The following is a 19,525-nucleotide window of genomic DNA, read 5'->3' as shown; positions in this document are numbered from 1 at the left end:
CTACTGTGTTGATCTATCTATATAGGAATCGAACCCCACCCCTCTGCCCTATGATATCTATCTATCTATCTATCTATCTATCTATCTATCTATCTATCTATCTATCTATCTATCTATCTATCTATCTATCTATCTATCTATCTATCTATCTGTCTGTCTGTCTTTCTCTCTCTCTATCCATCATCCATGCATGCATCCATCCTTCCAGTCATCCATCACAGTAATTATCGCGAGAAGAAAGCGTATTGCCGAGAGTTGATTCGTCATCGTCCCGCGTATGTAACCCGCCATCTTGTCGAGTCGGAGAGAAGAGAGACACAGCTTGCCTAAGATATGGCCGACTACAGCAGCGTGGCTCCACCGTCCAGTGGCGGCGGCATGAATGACGCCTTTAAAGACGCTCTCCAGCGAGCACGACAGGTGAGCAACGTCCTGGTGTTCTTTTAAGTCGGCCATAGGGTCGTTTTTGGTATGGGAATATCAAGTTTTGGGGGTTTTAACACCCCCACCCCCATCCTCCTCGAGCTATGCTAACGCGGGACGACTTGTGCTAACACGACGACACTACGGCAGTTACGGAAATTTGCTGAGTCGATGCCACACGACAAGACATACTGTCAGTATTTCGCCGTGAAAATGCGTAGGCAAGATGGACTTGGCAAAATATGCTCAGAGAAAAAGGTCACAGCGTGATAACGTGCGTAAGGAACATTCCTTTGTTAGTCCAGACGTCCGGACGCGAGTCGAACAAGGCCGCATGCACTTGGGTAGACATAAATGCCGCACGAAAGAATACATGTGACCACAAAGTTCAAGTTGTTGTTTTTGATGTATTTTTAGATCGCAGCGAAAATCGGCAGCGATGGCGTTGCGGCACCTCCAACGACGGAGTTTGGCTACGGAGGCCAGAAAAGGCCCCTGGAGGACGCTGGTGGGTATTTTCCCATGCCTAACCTGAATATCGGTCAGTGGCTCAAATCAATTCCACGCTACTTCATTGATTACGTGCTTGACTGATGTACACACTTTTTTAAAATACAGAATTAACCAAGCGTATGTGTTTATCTCTTTTTCCTCTCACTCAATAACCCCGATGCACGGTTGGCACTGAAAAGGCATGTTTGATGTAACTAACACGGGGTTCTAATATATTACATAATAGCCCTCATATGTTTTGTCTATAAATCAAAGGTATACATAGGATGTGTCGTGTGTAACTTAAAGGTAGCCCTACAAGCATATTTTAACATTTGAAAGCATTTTTCAAACATGAGCCCACATAGTGTGCCGAAGTTTATTCTAGATGGCCAACACATATAGCCTCTCAAAGCAACGAATTGTTGAAGGGCGGTAGCATTTTTAAATATTCTTTCAATGTGCATGTTAATTATCAGATGCACTTACTTTATTTGAACTCAAATTCAATGAATATTTTGACTCAACTGTTTAATGCCGACCAATCGTTTCCAGTAAATGGGAAGAAAGATGGGTTTGGGACAAATGTAATGTTTATTTTATCGCTTTGTCACAGACCAACCAGAGACAAAGAAAGTTGCCACCAATGACGGTGAGTCATCTGCACATCTCAAGGTATTGCTTGTGCTTTTGTCATGATTATGTTTCATCATTATTTGTTATTTTTCAGCCTTTTCTGCTATGGGAGGAATGGGTGGCCCCCCAAGGTGAGCTCAATTAGAATACAGAAGTAATACACCCCCCACCCCCACCCCCCAAAAAGTAAAATAATACGTAACACTCAATAGAATTATTAAAAACATTGCATTGTCTTCCCACACTCCCACCTTCAGATCAGTATCAGAGGAATTCAAGGTTCCTGATGGAATGGTTGGATTCAGTAAGTTCACTTTTCACGCTTGATTTTTTTTTTTTTTTTTTTTTTTCTGTGAAACATGCTGACATCTACTTTTCTTCCAGTTATCGGACGAGGCGGTGAACAAATTTCGCGTCTGCAGCAAGAATCTGGATGTAAAATCCAAATCTCCTCTGGTGAGCATAGTGTGAAGTCAGAATAACTCGTATTTTTGCTTGCCGTGTTTTAATTAGCCTTCTGTGCTTTAGACAGTGGAGGGATGCCTGAAAGGTCTGTGACATTAACGGGAGGACCTGACGCTATTCAGTGTGTACTTTTTTTTAATAGGCATGAGACCCCTTTTTGGATTATTACATCAACCGTGTTACCTGGTTGTCATCTTCTCAACAGGACAGCAAAGAGGCTACTCACGGACATTGTCGAGAAGGGACGTCCGTCCCCTGCATTCCACCACAACGATGGTCCAGGCATGACGGTTCAGGAGATGATGGTCCCTGCCTCTAAAGCCGGCCTTGTCATTGGGAAGGGAGGCGAGACGATCAAGGGTCTTCAGGTGGGCGTTTTAGCAGTCAGAAAGCAAAAATTAATGTGTAAGGCATACTAAATTGTTGACTGTTGCGTTGCAGGAAAGAACTGGAGTGAAGATGGTTATGATTCAAGATGGCCCCCAAAACACAGGCGCTGACAAACCTCTACGTATTTCGGGAGAACCCTTTAAAGTCCAGGTGGGTTAGAGCCTTGTGGCGCTCGAGAGTAGAGATGTCAGAATAAATCCATTGATCAGTGACCAAATTAAAAGTATCCAGTTACTGTTTTCAGCCTTGACACTCAATGGAATAATAATTTGCTAGCAATATTTGATTATATTCTGCATGTTAACCCGTTGGAACTTTCACATAAATTGACTTTGTACAGCAAGCCAAAGAAATGGTGATGGAGCTAATCAGAGACCAAGGCTTCAGAGAGCCTAGGGGTGAATATGGTTCCAGAATCGGAGGTGGCGAGACATTAGATGTGAGTCAAACGCCATTCTCGAGGGACTTTTTTTTTTTAGCAGTGACATCACCGCCGGCATTGTCATCCTCAAGGTTCCGGTTCCCCGGTTTGCAGTCGGAATTGTCATCGGTAGGAGTGGAGAGATGATCAAAAAGATCCAGAGTGACACGGGAGTCAGAATCCAGTTTAAACCTGGTCAGTATTCACCGCTACCTTGAATACATTTTCTGGAATGTTGGTCAATGATTAAAGCTCATGCACCACGCTGACAAGCTGATGGATCACCTAACCCTTTTGTTCTGAGACCGTCGCACGACAATGTCAATGAAAATAAATTAGTAAAAGGAAAGTACAATTTCTCATCCCTTTGTTCTAACTTTCCAGATGATGGCAGCGCGCCAGACAGAATAGCCCAGATCACGGGTCCCCCTGACCAGGCTCAGCATGCAGCAGAGATCATCTCAGACCTGCTGAGGAGCGTCCAGGCCAGCGGGCCTCCGGGTCACGGAGGGGGCGGCGGCAGAGGCCGAGGGCGTGGGCAGGGCAATTGGAACATGGGGCCCCCCGGTGGCCTCCAAGAGTTCTCCTTCACCGTCCCGACCATGAAGACAGGTCTAATTATTGGAAAAGGTAAGACCACGCTGCGGTCACCTTTGGCGGAGAAATAATTGGATACAAACAGTTTGACCAATTCTCCTCCAGGCGGTGAGACCATCAAAGGAATCAGCCAACAGTCAGGGGCCAGGATTGAGCTACAGAGAAATCCTCCTCCCAACTCTGACCCCAACGTCAAAATGTTTACTGTTAGAGGCTCACCTCAGCAAATTGACTATGCCAGGCAGCTGGTCGAAGAGAAGATTGGGGTGAGAAAAGGGGGTCTTACTTTCAACAAGAATTGGGGGGGGGGGGGGTGTTGGGTTTCCCACCAGAGAGCGACAACCAATCTTCACGACAGGATTTACCTAGGAATGTTTGACTTTATGATGATTTAGAAGTATCAAAGAAGATCCTGTTTGGTGGTAGCACACAATTAGTCATATATACTTCTCACTGGACACTGTCGGTCCTTATGAGGTCTGTTTCGTGGTGTTGGTTGTGCTGATTGGTTAATTCATAAGGCTTGGCAGCATTTTAATTTGGTTGGTTCTGATTTTGGCTCTTCGATTTGATCCTGTTCCCAAGGATGATCAGGATGAAAACTTATCCTCTAAATTATTTTTAACCAGTATATTAATTACTATCTAACGTAGGAACTTGAATATGAGAGGGAACATACTTTTTGAAATCTTGTATGTCTGAATTCGCCCCCTTTAAAAATTTATCATCAAGCTGAACTAATCAGATGACACACATTTTCTATTGGTTCTTTGTGCTTCTTCCGCACAGCTAAGTAGGAATCCAAGTTTAGAACACATGTTTTAAAAATTGAGATTCCGGGAGAACTTGATTCTTTCGCTCGGTTCGTCTATCCCCAACCACAAGTTCACTTGCTGCCATTTTCAGTTTGGCAAGTCTGAATACTCAATACTTTGCCATCATATGTGCAAATAACTAAAAGTCACTGGAACCTTTGGTGTGAAAAGACATGATCACTTGTATGATCTGACTATATCCCGTGTTTTATCTATTACCCGTATTTTCCGGTGTATAAGGCGCACCTAAAGGCCTTGATTTTCTTCAAAAGATGACCCTGCGCCTTACACGCAGGTGTGCCTTATATGTGGAATAATATTGAGCCACAACAGGTCTTGCGACTAATTTCAGCAGCAACTGACTCCATTTCCCCCTGTAGACGAAGTAGTGCGTAACCCCAGCCACTACTGTAGCACCTTATGATGTGGTGTGCTTTGTATTTGGAAAACATGTATCTATTTCTATATTCTATTTGGAAAATGTATTTCATTCATTGAAGGTGTGCCTTATATATGGAAAAAGTTTGAAAATATGCCTTTCATTGGGGGTGCGCTTTATACACCGGAAAATACGGTATTTATTTCATTTTTTATCCTTTCATCAGGGACCTGTCACTCCAATGGGTGGTCCACATGGGCCCCCTGGTCCACATGGCGGTCCAGGCCCACACGGTCCTCCAGGTCCTCCGGGACCCCCTGGTGCTCCCATGGGTGGTCCATACAACCCCGGGCCTTACAACCAGGGACCCCCAGGACCACAGTAAGCCCACTTGTTTTCTTGTCAGCTTTGAAGTGTAACCATTTTGTGAACATTATTTTTTCTTCCATCAGTGGTCCCCCAGCACCTTACCAGCCTCAAGGATGGGGCAATGGCTACCCGCAATGGCAACAAGGACAGCCTGATCCAAGTATGGACCTAGCATCTCTCACCTAACCTCTTAGGATGAATTTGATCTTAATTTTTGTTGTTGTTGTCGTCCATTATGGGTTCAGACAAAGCAGCAGCTGATGCTAATGCCGCAGCGTGGGCGGCGTACTATGCTCAGTACGGCCAGCAACCTCAGGCTCCCATGACGCCTTCCAGTAGTGCGCCGGGCACGACTCAGTCCAACGGTCAAGGTAATGTTCATCCCTACAGCGACAGGTGGATTGTAGCTCATGACCAGGTTCATGTCATCAGTCCTTAGCTGGGTTGACCTGAGAAGCTCCTCATCGCAACCCTTTTTTTAAATTATGTCAGAGACAGGATAGAGTCCCCCGCCATCTTTAGGTTGAGAGCCCCTGTGGAGGAAGAAGACCTACTCGGAATGATTGACAAATTACAAGTACCGTTTTTTTTAACAGGTGACCCACAGGCTGCAGGTCAGAGTGGACAGGCAGATTACACCAAGGCCTGGGAGGATTATTACAAGAAAATGGGTATATGAATGTAGTCTCAGTGTACATCTATTTTAACACGCGTCAGTCTAAACAGCAACAAGGCTGTCGATACGGCTTTTTCTTTTTAATTACCAGGTCTGGGTAGTCAGTATTTCAGGCCCTCGGTGGAGTGTCATAGATTCTTTTTTTAGTATGCCTCCACTCACTTTGACCTTGAGCAGCCTGTGCTGTTTAGACTGCACCACTCTCGACATCTCCTGGACTGAGCTACCTTTTCATGCGCTTCGGAATAGTGTTTTGTTTCCAAGGTGTGTTTGTTCTTTTGGACATGCTTTGATTGTCTCCTTGCTATACTGAGTGATTACTCATTGTAATGTGCGATATTGCTAGAATGGTGCTAGAGGCGCCGCCTCTGGTGTTTGCGTCACACTCTGACATACATCATTTCTTCTTTGTGCAGGTCAGCAGAACCAGCAACCTCAGGACTACACTAAAGCCTGGGAGGAGTATTATAAGAAACAAGGTGACTTGTTTTCCATACTATTGGAAGTTGGGAGGGTGTGCTCCTCACGCAGCACTCTACAGTAGAGATGTTGCTCCCACAGCCTCCCAAAATAAATACAAAAGGTTTCTGACCCCCATTCAGAGACATGTGTGGTGGGTTCGTTCCCCTTCTTACAAATAGAATACATCTATACTAAATCTCAAATGTATTTCAATATTTAATTATAGGTTAATTAATTTCTTAGGGACTTTTAGTTTCTGGTTCGACCTGCTTTTTTCATTGTTCCTTGTAAGCCACAATGAAGTTGTTACGAGTCGCTGTATTATATTATCTGCAGATGTTGAAAGTCGTTACACATCCCATATCTTTTTTTTTCGGAATGGATTGGATTTACCTTTATTAGTCTCGCAGTGGATAAATTTGCATTACACAGCAGCAAAGTGATGAAAGTAAGAGGGAAGGAAAATAGCTGCTGTAAAGACAGCCACTCTCGCAGCGCCATTTTGAAGTAAAAAATGACACAATAGATAGTCATTCAATCTTAAGCACTTTCTGCGCCCTCTTTGTTGCATGAAGCATATTTTCATATACAAGCCAGGCCCATGTATCTCTAGGTTATTGCTAAATTACCAATATCCAAAGTAGCTTGTTTTGCGATTAGTTGTGCGGTTGTTTTTTCTTGAACTGATGTTGATGCTTTTTGTGTGTGTTTGGGTTTGTGAAGGGCCAGGGGCTATTATCTACTAATGGAAAAATGTTTTTCAATTGGCCGGCTCATCGAAAATCTTTCAATGTTTTGTTTAAAATCAAGAAATATGCGTTTTGTTGCACCTCATCATCAAGTCACCTATCCTCTCCCAAGGTCAAGCGGCCCCTCAGGCGGCAGCACCAGCAGCCCCTGCAGCACCCACCACCCAACCCGGTGGGCAGCCGGACTACAGCGCCGCCTGGGCCGAGTACTACCGGCAGCAGGCAGCTTACTACGGCCCAGGCAACCCACAGACCATGGGAGCGGCACCACAAGCCCCTCAGGTACCCTTTTCTCCATTTTGAATGGCCAAATGCACGGAATAGTCAGATTACGGCTTTCCTAACCCCCCCTCGCTCCTGCAGGATTTACAGGGTTCCGGTGTGAGCAGCAGCAGCGTTCTAACATAAACTTTCCTTCCTGCGCAGGATGTCTGCAGTTTATTTCCCCGCTGTTAACATGCATTGTATCTTCTATGTATTTCTCCTGCACAGGGCCAGTAATGCGAAGTGGACATAACGTAAATGCTTCATTGTCGAACACAAATCCTTTGTTAAATGTTTGGATGCAGACGCCTCGGTGAAGATCTTAAATTCCCTTGGTTAGAAAATGTTTCATATAGATGGCAAATTACCCGCCGAGCATGTCCTCTCTCCCCCATTTAAATATTTTTGTTTTTCTTGTAAATGTTTTGTTTTCAGTGATTCAACTCATATGGTCATTCCAGCCCCTGTATCTACATAAAATGTGGTTAGAAGTCATGTTTTATTGAACTGTAGACATTACCATGTAAATCATCTCAGTTTTAAAAGGAAAGACAATGCTTATTGCCTGTTGTGTTTTTTGCAATAAAACAAACTGAAACCTTCTGTGTTGGTAAGTCGGGGCTCACCTGAGTGAGAAGAAGAGGGCGGGATGTAATGTTAGCTACTAGCGGGCCACCTGTGGGTTGACACAAGGCGATGCTCTCCTGTTTCTCTCCAACTGTCTACAAGATGATTGTTGATTGACACTTGCTGTTTGTTTGCCTTGCTTTCTTTCTTGATGACTTGAACCAGACGACTTGTGTGCGTTGTTGTTGTTGTCGAGCTAGAATGCACATGCCATTGTTTTTGCCTTGACGTGTAGACACTTCCTCCTCCACAGGCCAGTGTAGAAAAGTGGTAAGCAAGACATTTTTTAAAAAAAAAAATCCCCACTTGGAAAGTGATTGCAAAGTCATGTTGCCTATTTTTATTAGTGTTTGCTTACTTTTCTTCCAGGGCAGTCAGGTAAATTGTATGATGCATTTTTTGTCCTGCCCAATGTACTCTTAATCTGTCCACTTTTTTTTTTAAATGAGAAAACCAATGCAAGAAAAGTATCTATTTTTTGCTGTGCATTGCTATTAGTGTCATATCCATTACGAGCATTGAGCTCTGTTGGCTCGGGGCAGGGGGCGGCTAACGCAGTCCACGTCCAAGTTGAGCCCTTCTGTCCTGTAAGTACCCCCAACTGACCACTGAGTCCAATGATCCTTGCAAAGTATCGATTCTATTTTTTGTTAAATCTTGCCATTTTCACTTTTGTCTTTGGGTAAGTATGCACTGTTGTGAAGTTAGGCGAAGACTCTTTGACTGTTGAATTCACTTTTTGTATCGCTTGCGTCAGACGAGCTTAGTGTTGATTGTCGGTCACGCTCACTCGGTTTTTGTTACCGATTGTTCTCTTTAAACCTCCCTCCATCTTTCATACTACAAAATGCTGATCAAGATGATGTGCAGCGTAGCATGTTTACTTAATTAGCCTCCCGTTTTACCGATGCTATATTTGAGCATGTCATACTCAGTTGTGGGCTTCTCGCGTGAATATTGATCGGTTGATTTGAATGAGCACTGTTGTTTAAAAAAGGCATTTGATTTGACATTTCTAGATCAGAAAGGAGAAATCATATTGACTGCAATTCTATATAAATATCTATATAGTGCAATATATATCTGATCTTTGCAGTGTTCCCCCCCAGACCTTGCACCTTAGGTTCTGCTGCAGTAACTCAGGTAAGCAAAGCCTAAGGAACCAATAGTGAAATGCAGTGGAACCCCCAAATTGGAAACTATATTATTTTCTGTGCTGATATGCATTAATGTGAAACCATATAAATGAAAAAGTGAGTGTAAATGTCACAACTACAGTTTTGCTATGGGAGAGGGAGGGAGACAAGTGTGCCACTGATTATACCACATTTCCACAATGTTCTCAAGTGACTTGTTCTCATTTGTTCCCATGTCGTGAGTCACTTTAACGTATACGGTGCCCTGTTTACACTCACTTGCAATTGGAGGCTCTTGCTTGAAAAAGTACATCACCTACGCACCCTTTTTTGCACCAAGTCCAAATGACCCTTATTGGACTTGTGAAAGATAGAAAAGTCATGTATTCAAATGATTAGTAATAGACTAAGGATTATTCTTATTTTTGACATTTGTGGATAATTAACACAAAGCCAGGTCGAACTGACGAGAACACGATTTCTGGGAATTGTACAAAAGGTTTGAAACTCAAATGTGATCCTGTTTTCTGGTAAATCCCCAAATGTGTCATTTTTGTTTGGAGGACAACAAAGTGAACCAAATCACAATTGTTCCGCTTTCGGGGTTCCACTGCCTCGTTGGCCCATTTGGCCAGTTTTTCCCATCCATGCAAAGAAATGCTCACCCTTGTCAATGAATTCATCCTGAACTAAAAAAAAGTGACTTGCTCGATTTTGTGGATTTGACTCAAAAGTTGGTTATTAAGAATATTGCGTTAAGCATAGTATGAGAGGCCTTCACTGTTTTTTTTTTTTTTCGTGCATGTCATGTAAGGTTGCTGCAGGTATTCATAGGTAGGGCCATTTTTCTAACGAAAAATAATGTGATGTTGACCAATGTTAATCTGGTAGTTTGCATTCTGTCAAAAGCGCAGTGTGACGTACTCATTGATACGACTTCACTTCTCGCTCACAGTGTTGGAGGACGCTGGAAGCTTAGGCACTAGAATCAGAGCCTGTGGTAGTTTCTGCCGAGCGTAGGCCGGGCAAGAGCTCCAGTGCTTAAGGTAAAAAAAACAAACAGACCCAATTAAGTCATGTCATTTTTTGTGACTGCGAAAAGTGCTAGCTCGGCATGTCTTCTGCTCGGGTCGACTGTTTTAATGCTGCCATGGTGATTTTTAAAGTTGTCTGATGGTTGTCATTCATAAAGTCGTCTTGGTTGTTGAAATGAATGCTTTAGAAAGTTGGATGAGGACAGGAATTGAACTTTGAACATGTTGTATTGTGTCATTGACATGTCCCACTAAGGCTCTTACATTTTTAAGGGGTGGGGGTTGTTTAGCCAAGAGGAAGCCTGTAGGTAAACAAACGTGCTGTACGATATGCTCACTCATACTGTAATGTTCATTCAGAAAAATAAAGGTGTCACAAACGAATCAGATGACTACTCGGCTCATCAGATCCAAACAGACTTGAGAATATTTATTTAGTTTTTAACATCAAAACAAATACTTGCAACGTTCCAGAACATTTATTCATAAACCAAACACAAACATCTTGTTGCTCAGCACCTATTTATTTTTTGTCACTAAAGTTAACACAGATGGACAGTTGGATATTTTGACCATTTCAATTCCCTTCTTTTGACATCAACGTATTGTCTTAAAATGCCCTTAAATAGTTATTTCCTGCATGTACAATACAATAAACATCTCTAGTTGAATACAATGAATTCTGACCACAAATAACTCAAAAAAATAACCTACACAGTGTATGTTTATTAAAAATATGTTAACATGCACTTTGGAATAGATTTATTTGAACCTGAACTCCATTTTAAAGCGTGATAAAATTATTTAAACTGGATAAAGAGCATCTTATTTAGTATTCAGTGCTTGAATCTGATTGGATACTGCCTGATTGACGATGCCTTTTCCCTTAGTACAATCTATCAGGATCTCTTAGTCCCCCCCCAAAAAAATCTACCGTATTTTCTACATTATAAGTCACACCTAAAAGATTTTTTTTCTTCTTCAAAAGCTGACCATGCGCCTCAGAATCTGGTGCTTTATGGATTTTTTTTAAAGGTCATTCATTCAAGGTCCGCATTATAATCCAGGAATTATGAATTGGCAAATTGGTACCAGTGATGCTAAGCAAAGTAGAAATGTTTTTTCTCTATTACACTACTGCACAAAGGCTGACAGTCTTGACCTGCCTGTACCTGACAAGTGGTCTTCAATGGTGAGTTTTTTTAAATTTTAATTGATAGCTTTATTGAAACACTATTGAAGTGATTCACATTATTTGAGAGGCCATCATTTATTTTAAAAGAACTTTAAAGACAATATTGCAACTGTGACACTGGAGGTTTTCACGGTATCTGTATGCATGATAAATATACCAAGTTATTTGTACATAATACACTAAATTGCACCATTCAAAAAAATAGATAGTATTTGGTTTTTCAATGAGATTTCAGAACAAGCCTAAAAAGCAGTTAAGCATTTACATTTCTACTTAATGCGATTAACTGCTATACATCATTTGAACTGTTCAATGTTGCAGTACTTTTTGCACATGTTGCTGTTCTGAAACAAGGAGTGTCATGACAAAATTCACAACAGGTTTTTTTGAGCTTTGAATTGATCAATAAATGTCCTGGTTCAATTTAGAGTGGTGTAAGATGTGAATATCAGAAAAGTTCGGAGTGTTTGGGAGTCTTTAACCTGAGACTCCCTCTAGTGGTTATTGATTTGGACAAAATAGGTGCACCAATCATCACGCATCAAAATCCTAAACTGATGGTGTGATGGGAAATACAGTACATTATCTTAACAATCACTCACTGCATGCGAGCCTCCATAATAGCTGAAGGCAGGAGGTTGAGCATCGTGGCGTTGCAGCCATTTGGTCGCAGGGAGTCTGCGCCCAGGTCGGCCAGCAGCAGTTCAGAACGGCGGTGCAATAGGTGCAACATGTCCTCAGCAAGGCTGTCCACCGACGAGTACCGAACTTTTTCTAGATCAAATACATCCTTGAGGAAGTGGACCACCTGATCCTAAATAACCAAAATGCAACAAGTCACAAAATTGGATCACTAACGTCGATAAAAATCACAGTACATTTTATTTATAAGCACCTTTCAAAATTCTCTGACACTTTACAATCACAAAACTGCGACATAAATAAAACCACTGATAAAATTGCAAAAAGAACAAAAGTTAAATGCAATACCGAAGACTTAATTATTCACATGAAGGAAAATGGTAAATGATTTTAATTTGAAATACTTTTTCTTGCGACACTCATTTCCAGTAACTATAAAAAGCCACTAAGCGCCTAACATAAGTACCGGTGTATAAGGGTAATCCAAAAGCCTAGATTTTCTTCCAGAGATTACCCCGCGCCTTATACGCAGGTGTGCCTTTATAAGTGAATTAATATTGAGCCACAACTACTGTCAGTAGCCACTGACTCCATTTCCCTCCTTGGAAGTTGTGTGTAACCCCAGCCTCTACTGTAGCACCTTATAATGTAGTGTGCCTTATACATGTTTGGAAAACTTTTTTCATTAATTTAATATGCACCCCTTATATATGGAAAAAGTTTAAATACACCATTCATTGGGGGTGCGCCTTATACACCGGAAAATACGCTAGTCATTTTCAACCAGGAAAAATATTGCCAAAATATAAGAATTGCTACGTTTAACATCTATTTGCTGTCAGTGTGAGTTATATGACCGTTATCATCTTGTGTTTCGTAACCAATTTTGACATATTCCCACTTTAGTACAAATGTGGTTTATGCATGTCAATGTCTTCCCGGCCAAACATCACTGATGTTGAAACAGACCTTGAAAAAGCAGCAGAAATCATGCAGAGAGCTCTTAGGCCCCAAAAAGCCCCACGCCAAAACGGGGCTGATCTGCTCGCACAATGTGTAGAAGCGGGCGATGAAGCCATCCGGAACCTGTTTTTGCAAAAGAGTCAGCAAACATGGCTTGGAGGCATTTTTGGTTTTCAAAGATTCTGAATCAGGGAACCCCTCCCACCCCCACCCATTTTTGAGTGTCAAGAGACCTCAAACCTGAGTTAAACATACTATCAGGTGTACCTCAAAATGCCAAAGGAATTTCAAAGCTATCCCTAGCGAAAATTGCATTGCACAGTTACAGCTCGGGAATTCAGAGATTGAAAACAAGCGCCCTCCATAAACGTGGCAAGACAATGTGAGGTGCATACCTTCATGGTCTGCCGCTTCTGCTTCAACACCGACCAGCAGCTTGATGCCACGGCCTAACATCACAAAAAAAAAATCAAGGCTTCAAAATTTCCAGGAATCTTAGTTGGCCTTACATTTTGCTGCCCATACCGTCTCCTTGAAGGAGCTGTTGAGCCAGCGGTTGTTGACAACGTTCTGGATGGAGATGGGCGGGTTCTCCAGGTCCTCAAAGGAGTCCATTAGGATAAAGTCCAGCACGATGTCGTAAAAATTGAGGTGCTTAACGCCACGCGTGGCTAACTCCACTGCCGTATTCTCCCAGTGCTCTGCTTGCTCCAGGAAGCACATCATCTCCTCAAACACTTCCTCGAACCTTTTTGGGCTCTGAAATCAAAAGCTTGGCAAAGTAAACCATAGAACACCACTGCACATTGGACTTTCGATGTGATAGACTGCGTGTGTTCTTCCACAACTCTAAACTTTCTTTCGTCCCCAACTTCTTAACCTTCTCTGTTGTCTCCTATCGCCGATCAATATGTCTGTGTAAGATCTCAGTGGTACAGAAGTGGTCCATTAGATCGTTATTACTAGGCTTAATCAGGTAATCCCAGAGCGAATGGGACAATCAGAGCCAGTGAGAGAACATAATCAGGCAGAACAAAAGAAGTAATCAGATTAGATTCAGGGAGTAGTACACTGCTCCCCCTCAACCTTACAGCGAGGACCTATCAAAGCAGAGGTCTGGCATCGCCACCTCTGTCCATTAAGCTTTCTATTAGCTATCTATTTGCTACCTATTAGCTAACTGGCCGGCTATCTATTAGTTATATAGGTAGTTGTCTAGCTGGCTATCTATTAGCTAGCTAGCTTTGTATCTTCTGGGTTGCGTGAACGCTGGTGCGTGTGGTTGCCTCTGCTCACCCACAGAAAAATTTATCCTGTAACTAAAGTGACCTTGAGAGTTTTGAAAGGCGCTTAGAAATCAAAGGTATTCTTATTATTATTATTATTAATGATATATATAGGGCCAGAGCTACCAGCACAATTTTAGTTCGCTGATGAAGCTTTTCTGATGAGCGAAAAATCCAACACCTTCAAAGAACGTACACCAATACATTACAGGTGACATATGTCTCAGTCTCTTACCACGACTAAAGCTGTAGTATTTTGAAGTACAAAAGCAAAATGGGGCAACGTCCAGCGTACCTTTTGCGCTTTAACAATGATGGAGGACAAAATCTTCTTCCCGGTATCAGCCAGAAACAATCTTGTGGTTCTTTCACACAGGATAAGCTAAGAGCAAAAAAAAAATGGATTCCATATTCACTCTTGTGGCTTTGCAACAGAATCTTCGAAATCCAAACACGCCCACCTTACCTGACACGCCTGCCGCACGCAATGCAACTTGGCAAGAAAATCCACATCGCCAAGGCACTCCAACATTTCCGTCCTGACCAGTGTGGAATCAATCTGGTTTCAATATCGATGCCAACATCTATGAGACGCTTGCTTACCGCAGCACCCTGCAGGAGATCTTTCCCTCATCCGCCAGCTCCAAGGCCTCCTCGTAGAAGGGATGATAAGTCAGCGTGGAGATACTCCTTAGCTCCTTATGTTCTGACAACTAACAGAAAAATTGATGTTCATGCTACTTGCGCCATTTACGCATGTTGACAGCCACTGGCGCAACTTTGTAACTCCACTGCGCTAACACCGGCGCAAGTCTATTACAATTAGCGCATATTGCTACTTGATCTACGCCACATATGCAGTCATTTTCCTCACCTCTGCTGCAGACACAAAGGAGTCAGTAGAAGCGTTGCTGATGCTGTCCCTCAGATAGGCGTCTTCCTGCTCCTCTTGAGACAAAATGTCTAGACGGACAAGACATACTCATCCACAAGATAGTCATTTGTTATGTACGTGGTGGGAAGGACCTACCGTGGCTGCTGCCGTTTGATGAAGGCCCCGACGTACCCCCCAAAACTCCCTCGAACTCGCCTTGCAAGCGGTAAGCCCTTTGCAACAGCGACTTCAGCCTGTGGATAAACTCTACACTGATAACATCCTACACCCCCATCACAAAACAAAAAAAGGAAATAGAAGAAATAATTTTAGAACTATTGAATGTGAAACAACGGAAGCAGAAGCACGTACTTCCATGTTCTCTTCAGCGACAGCATCGGCAGCTCCCGTCTTCACAGAGATCAAGTCGTCATCACTCTGCTTGCTCCTAAATGTCAACGCTTCTTCCCACCGCCGAAGTGCCTCTTCGAATAAATCCATACCTACGACGACACACTTCATAAGTCACCGATCATTCTGAAGTGATACCTCAGTTTACGGACTTAATTGGTTCCCCGAAAGTGTGGGTAAGGTCAAAAGTTTGTCTCCCAAACATTTATTTCCCATAAAAAACAATTACAAATGAGGATAATCCAGGTCTCCACAAAACAATTTTCTACTAAATAAGCCCTAAAACTACACAATGTACCTATTTTATGTATAATAAATGTGCTATTGTATTGTAATTTAAAAAAACTAATGTATAATAGTCGTTTTATCTACCTTTGTGATGGTCGTTGATGTAGTTGCCCCTTAATGATATCCGAGTGAGGTTGACGTGCTTTCTCGGCGATAATACCCTCACTCACACTGTCCCCTGCTAGCTGCTTTTCGTTAATCCAAATCAACAGAAGTTTTTCAACTTCCTCTATTGCCAGAGACCGTTGCTTAGACAACACAGAAACACCCTTAGCCACACGTAGTAATGGTTGACTTAGCATACTGGTACTCCACTCGATAGCAAACCACGTCTGCACTCAAAGGGGGTGTGGAAAATTAGTCCGCCAGCCACCATGGCGCTGTGTGGTTTGGTTCATCTGCCGAAAACTAGTTCATATGCCAAGATTATATTTCCTGAGAATTTAATGTTCGGAAGGCGAAAAGTTCATGAGCTAAAGCGTTCGTAAACCGAGGTAACACTGTACTATGAGATGGCATCCAAAAGCATTTACCCATGAGGTAAAGGTTCTCTGGAGTACCGACCACGCTGCAGATCTCAGCATCGCCCAGTCGGTCCCAGCAGCTGGAATCTAAGGCACAGGTGCCGCTGCTGGATGTGTCAGCGCTAGATGCGAGACTTTCGGAACGCTCCCTGGGGGCTCCTGCCGAAACAAGGACTGGTGCGAGCGAAAAACCCGATTTCGGGTTGAGGGACACCGTCATGTTGTGATGACCGCTCTTGTCTGCACATGAGTAGAAAGATGATATTTTTATAGAGTGCTGATAAAGAGTAGACAAAATAGAAGTTATCATATTTAAAAGTTTCAAGTAGAAATCAACCAAATGCTCTTGCATCTGTGTGTTAGATGCATGGCAGACAACATGAGATAATTTTGTCAGGCATTACAGAACCATATATATCAGGGGTGTCAAAGTCATTTTTTTGCCGCGGGCCACATTGTAGTTATGGTTTCCTCGAGGGCCGTTATGAATTTGGGGAACCCATTAGAATGTTTAAATCCCTTCAAATATTACATAGCACACAATAGCACACAGCAAATTAATGAATAACTCGTTATCAAATCTGAAGTCAAGAATAATGACTTTTATTGTGGTTGACATCCAAAAATATAACATTTTGGCTCTGATTTTAGCAATCATCATGGAATTTAACAAGTTTGATTTGCTTTCGCGGGCCGAAAAAAATGATGTGGCGGGCCGGATTTGGCCCGCGGGCCTTGACTTTGACACCTGTGATATATATATGTTACATATTTTTCCACACTTTTATGATAGGTCTATATTGCCTCACCAGCCTCCGGTGCTGCAGAGGAGAAGAATAATTGGACGCCAGCTTGATCCCATTGCGGCGATGCCGCCTTCTTGCGACCTCGCCGCCTCTGAAAATGGCGAGCCAGGAAGAGCAGCGAGACAGCACCAAATACTGTGGCGGCAACCAGCTTCTTGGTGCCCGCGCTCACCTGAAGAAATATATTCATGCTAACAATTGAAATTTGGTACACAGAATGTATTACATAACGGATTGTAAACAAATAGATGGGAACATACCTCGGTTTACGAACCCCTTGGCTTACGAACGTTAACTATGAACATTTTACCTTGGCATACAAAATATTTTTCAGGATACACATGGAGCTGCCACAATGAATGATGTGTCGTTCGTGAACGAGCCCGTTCTACTAAAAAAAAAAATGGCAGCCGGCTTGTTTTGGTCCTCTATTCCCCGCCCCAGTCGGCGGTTAAAGCCTCGTGATTGGTCAAGAACGCAGCAGTGATGGTGGGTTTACAGACAGAGAGAGAGACTGAAGCCATTCTCCAAAAAAGAAAATTGCTGTTGACATTTTTTTTGTCCTCTATTCCCCGCCCCCAGTCTTCAGTTAAAGCCACGTGATTGGTCAAGAACGCAGCAGTGAGGGAAGGTGGTTTAAACATGAAAGAGATAGAAAGGATAGAAAACAGTGAAATTTGGACTTGTTTCAACTTTAATAGTTCAAAGGCAGAGTCTAGACTGCAAGGTTAAAATTCCTATTATCCAGTCTCCACAAATAACCCGCAAAAGCCATCAGTTCAATTTGAAATGAAAAGACAAGCAAAGGAACCAGCTATTGATGTTTCTAGTGTGTCCGCTTGCATCTGATGCAAAAGCACAACTTCCAAGATGTACAACCCAGAGCTCCGTGAGACACTTTGTGCAAAAAGCTATCCATTCCTTCCATCAGCCATCAACGACCATCACAAAAGTAAATAAAATGACTTTATTATACAGTACAGTTTATTTCTTTAATTATAATACCATAGCACATTCATTATACATAAAATAAGGTATATTGTGTAGTTTTAAGTCTTAGAAAATTATGTTTTATGGGCACCTGGGAACGGATTATTCTCATTATAATGGTTTCCTATGGGAAATTAATTTTTGGGATACATACTTTCCGCCTTACACTGTCTGGGAACCAATTAAGTTCGTAAGCCATATGTGTTCACTGTATGGATAGTGTGACTTTGGTTCAATTATCCCGCATAAACCACAAATAGACTGACCGAAGTGTGACTTTAATCCTACTCTGAACTCTAGCAACCTCGACTAACCAAGATTCAGTCTGCTGTGACATCACATCAACAGGATGTTCTGGAGGTGGGGGGTATAAAAATAAAATAAACTTCCTGATGTACCTGCAGCTGTACCACAGAGCCACATACAACCAGGGGCAGGTGGATGACTCTCAGGGCAGCGGCCTTGGCCGACAGCTGGGAGTAATGTGTCATTGTGCTGCTCTAGACATGACACTGCCAGTCCTTGTGTGGCCGCCGGAACTGCACAGCGGGAGAAAACAACACATTACATAATGGCTATTACTAGACAAATAATGTGCAATTTTAAAATAAAAACATTGACTGATTTTCCAAGAAGTAAGATCCAATATTACTACAAAGTAAAGCATATGGGCTAACTACCATTTAAAAATGCATTCTATTTCAGCGGAATATAACAGAAAAATTGTCAAGCTTGCAATGTTGCCGCATACATTTTACGAACATTTCCTATACATTTTCAAAATAAGATGCTACAAATAAGCCCCAAAACCTCGCAATTGCGTTATAAGGCGAAATACGTTTCACGGAGCTCATCACGGTGAAAAGCCTATAGCTGTTTCAATCCGTTTTTGCGTGTTTTTATAAACTTAATGCCCATAACAAAAAAATAGCCCGGTAGTCACAAGTCGGTGCCAAAATGCTAAGAGTTAGCCAGCTAATCAGTGCATAAGTCACCTCATCGCTCCTCAGAACACACGTTTATAAATGTGCACTGTTGACGTGACAGAATGAGCGTTAAAAATGATTACCAAAGCATATGGAAGTCTTCTTATTCACCTTTTGGAGCCAGACTGGCGAACAGTTGGCGAGTCCACCCGATCGGCCGGCTGACCTCCGTAGGTGAAGCCGCGTGAAAGGGACTGAGGTAACGCGAGCGCCACTTTTTTTGTCGAATTGAGTTTAAGCGCCTCTGCTTGGCGAAATTTTGTATTGCAAGTCAAAGTGAAGGTCGTTTTCACAGAAAATTCGATTTTCCGCTGAGGATGCTATTTTATTTAGCGTAGATTTCTGGTTACAACTGTACTGCGTTGTTTTATGTTTACTTTTTCATACACTATGTTCTGCTGTGTTTTTGCTGTCTTGTCTCTCTTGGGTTAAAAAAAGTTTAACAACCAATACAATTGTGATGAAAAACCTTTACACAACCTCCCAAAAGACAGAATCTATAACGACTCGAGCCTGACTGTGTTCTCCTTCGTCGCGCCAAGCGAAGCTGCGTGTTGGTCAAGAGTATTGTCCTCTTGTACCAACGCTTATTCTTTGGCTGCATCGCTATTTCCAAATCTTTGCC

The 19,525-nt window shown here is 42.5% G+C and overlaps 2 protein-coding genes across 9 annotated transcripts; one reads left to right on the top strand and one right to left on the bottom strand.

The window, feature by feature from the left end:
- Nucleotides 1-281: 281 nt before the first annotated feature.
- Nucleotides 282-10,319, top strand: fubp1 (far upstream element binding protein 1). Of its 8 annotated transcripts, none has more exons than XM_089007774.1 (20): nucleotides 282-420; nucleotides 841-931; nucleotides 1,532-1,567; nucleotides 1,646-1,682; nucleotides 1,809-1,855; nucleotides 1,936-2,007; nucleotides 2,080-2,137; nucleotides 2,222-2,384; nucleotides 2,458-2,556; nucleotides 2,747-2,845; nucleotides 2,920-3,022; nucleotides 3,212-3,457; nucleotides 3,530-3,690; nucleotides 4,845-4,999; nucleotides 5,071-5,147; nucleotides 5,233-5,358; nucleotides 5,584-5,658; nucleotides 6,080-6,142; nucleotides 6,987-7,156; nucleotides 8,862-10,319. In XM_089007774.1, exons 1-20 carry the CDS (start codon nucleotides 334-336, stop codon nucleotides 8,886-8,888), a joined length of 1,992 nt encoding a protein of 663 aa, XP_088863900.1. In that variant the 5' UTR covers nucleotides 282-333; the 3' UTR covers nucleotides 8,889-10,319. The 8 variants fall into 8 exon arrangements, with proteins under 8 accessions (XP_088863900.1, XP_088863899.1, XP_088863894.1 ...); XM_089007773.1 differs by having other exon boundaries at nucleotides 5,071-5,149; nucleotides 5,229-5,358; XM_089007768.1 differs by having other exon boundaries at nucleotides 2,080-2,384; nucleotides 5,071-5,149; nucleotides 5,229-5,358; nucleotides 8,862-8,908; nucleotides 9,857-10,319.
- Nucleotides 10,320-10,324: 5 nt separating this feature from the next.
- miga1 (mitoguardin 1) lies at nucleotides 10,325-19,096 on the bottom strand. The gene is made up of 14 exons (XM_089007775.1): nucleotides 19,012-19,096; nucleotides 18,313-18,453; nucleotides 16,928-17,096; nucleotides 16,128-16,358; nucleotides 15,268-15,398; nucleotides 15,052-15,178; nucleotides 14,896-14,984; nucleotides 14,625-14,734; nucleotides 14,488-14,560; nucleotides 14,317-14,403; nucleotides 13,261-13,494; nucleotides 13,131-13,184; nucleotides 12,742-12,858; nucleotides 10,325-11,944 (listed from the first exon to the last, which is right to left on the bottom strand). Exons 2-14 carry the CDS (start codon nucleotides 18,403-18,405, stop codon nucleotides 11,729-11,731), a joined length of 1,731 nt encoding a protein of 576 aa, XP_088863901.1. The 5' UTR covers nucleotides 18,406-18,453; nucleotides 19,012-19,096; the 3' UTR covers nucleotides 10,325-11,728.
- Nucleotides 19,097-19,525: the final 429 nt, after the last annotated feature.

Source organism: Hippocampus bargibanti, linkage group LG11 (genome assembly GCF_051943395.1).
Source record: "Hippocampus bargibanti isolate YZ-2025 linkage group LG11, ASM5194339v1, whole genome shotgun sequence".
Lineage (NCBI taxonomy): Eukaryota > Metazoa > Chordata > Actinopteri > Syngnathiformes > Syngnathidae > Hippocampus > Hippocampus bargibanti.
This window is presented reverse-complemented; position numbering and strand designations above follow the sequence as displayed.

Coding starts and splice junctions, on each gene's coding strand:
- miga1 (XM_089007775.1), bottom strand. CDS start 18,405: ATGACACATTACTCCCAGCTGTCGGCCAAGGCCGCTGCCCTGAGAGTC. Junction 14,985..15,051: donor ATCAAACGGCAGCAGCCACG/GTAGGTCCTTCC, acceptor TTGTCCGTCTAG/ACATTTTGTCTCAAGAGGAG. Junction 14,735..14,895: donor CCTTTGTGTCTGCAGCAGAG/GTGAGGAAAATG, acceptor TTTTTCTGTTAG/TTGTCAGAACATAAGGAGCT.
- fubp1 (XM_089007768.1), top strand. CDS start 334: ATGGCCGACTACAGCAGCGTGGCTCCACCGTCCAGTGGCGGCGGCATG. Junction 5,000..5,070: donor CAGGGACCCCCAGGACCACA/GTAAGCCCACTT, acceptor TTCTTCCATCAG/TGGTCCCCCAGCACCTTACC. Junction 5,150..5,228: donor AAGGACAGCCTGATCCAAGT/ATGGACCTAGCA, acceptor TCCATTATGGGT/TCAGACAAAGCAGCAGCTGA.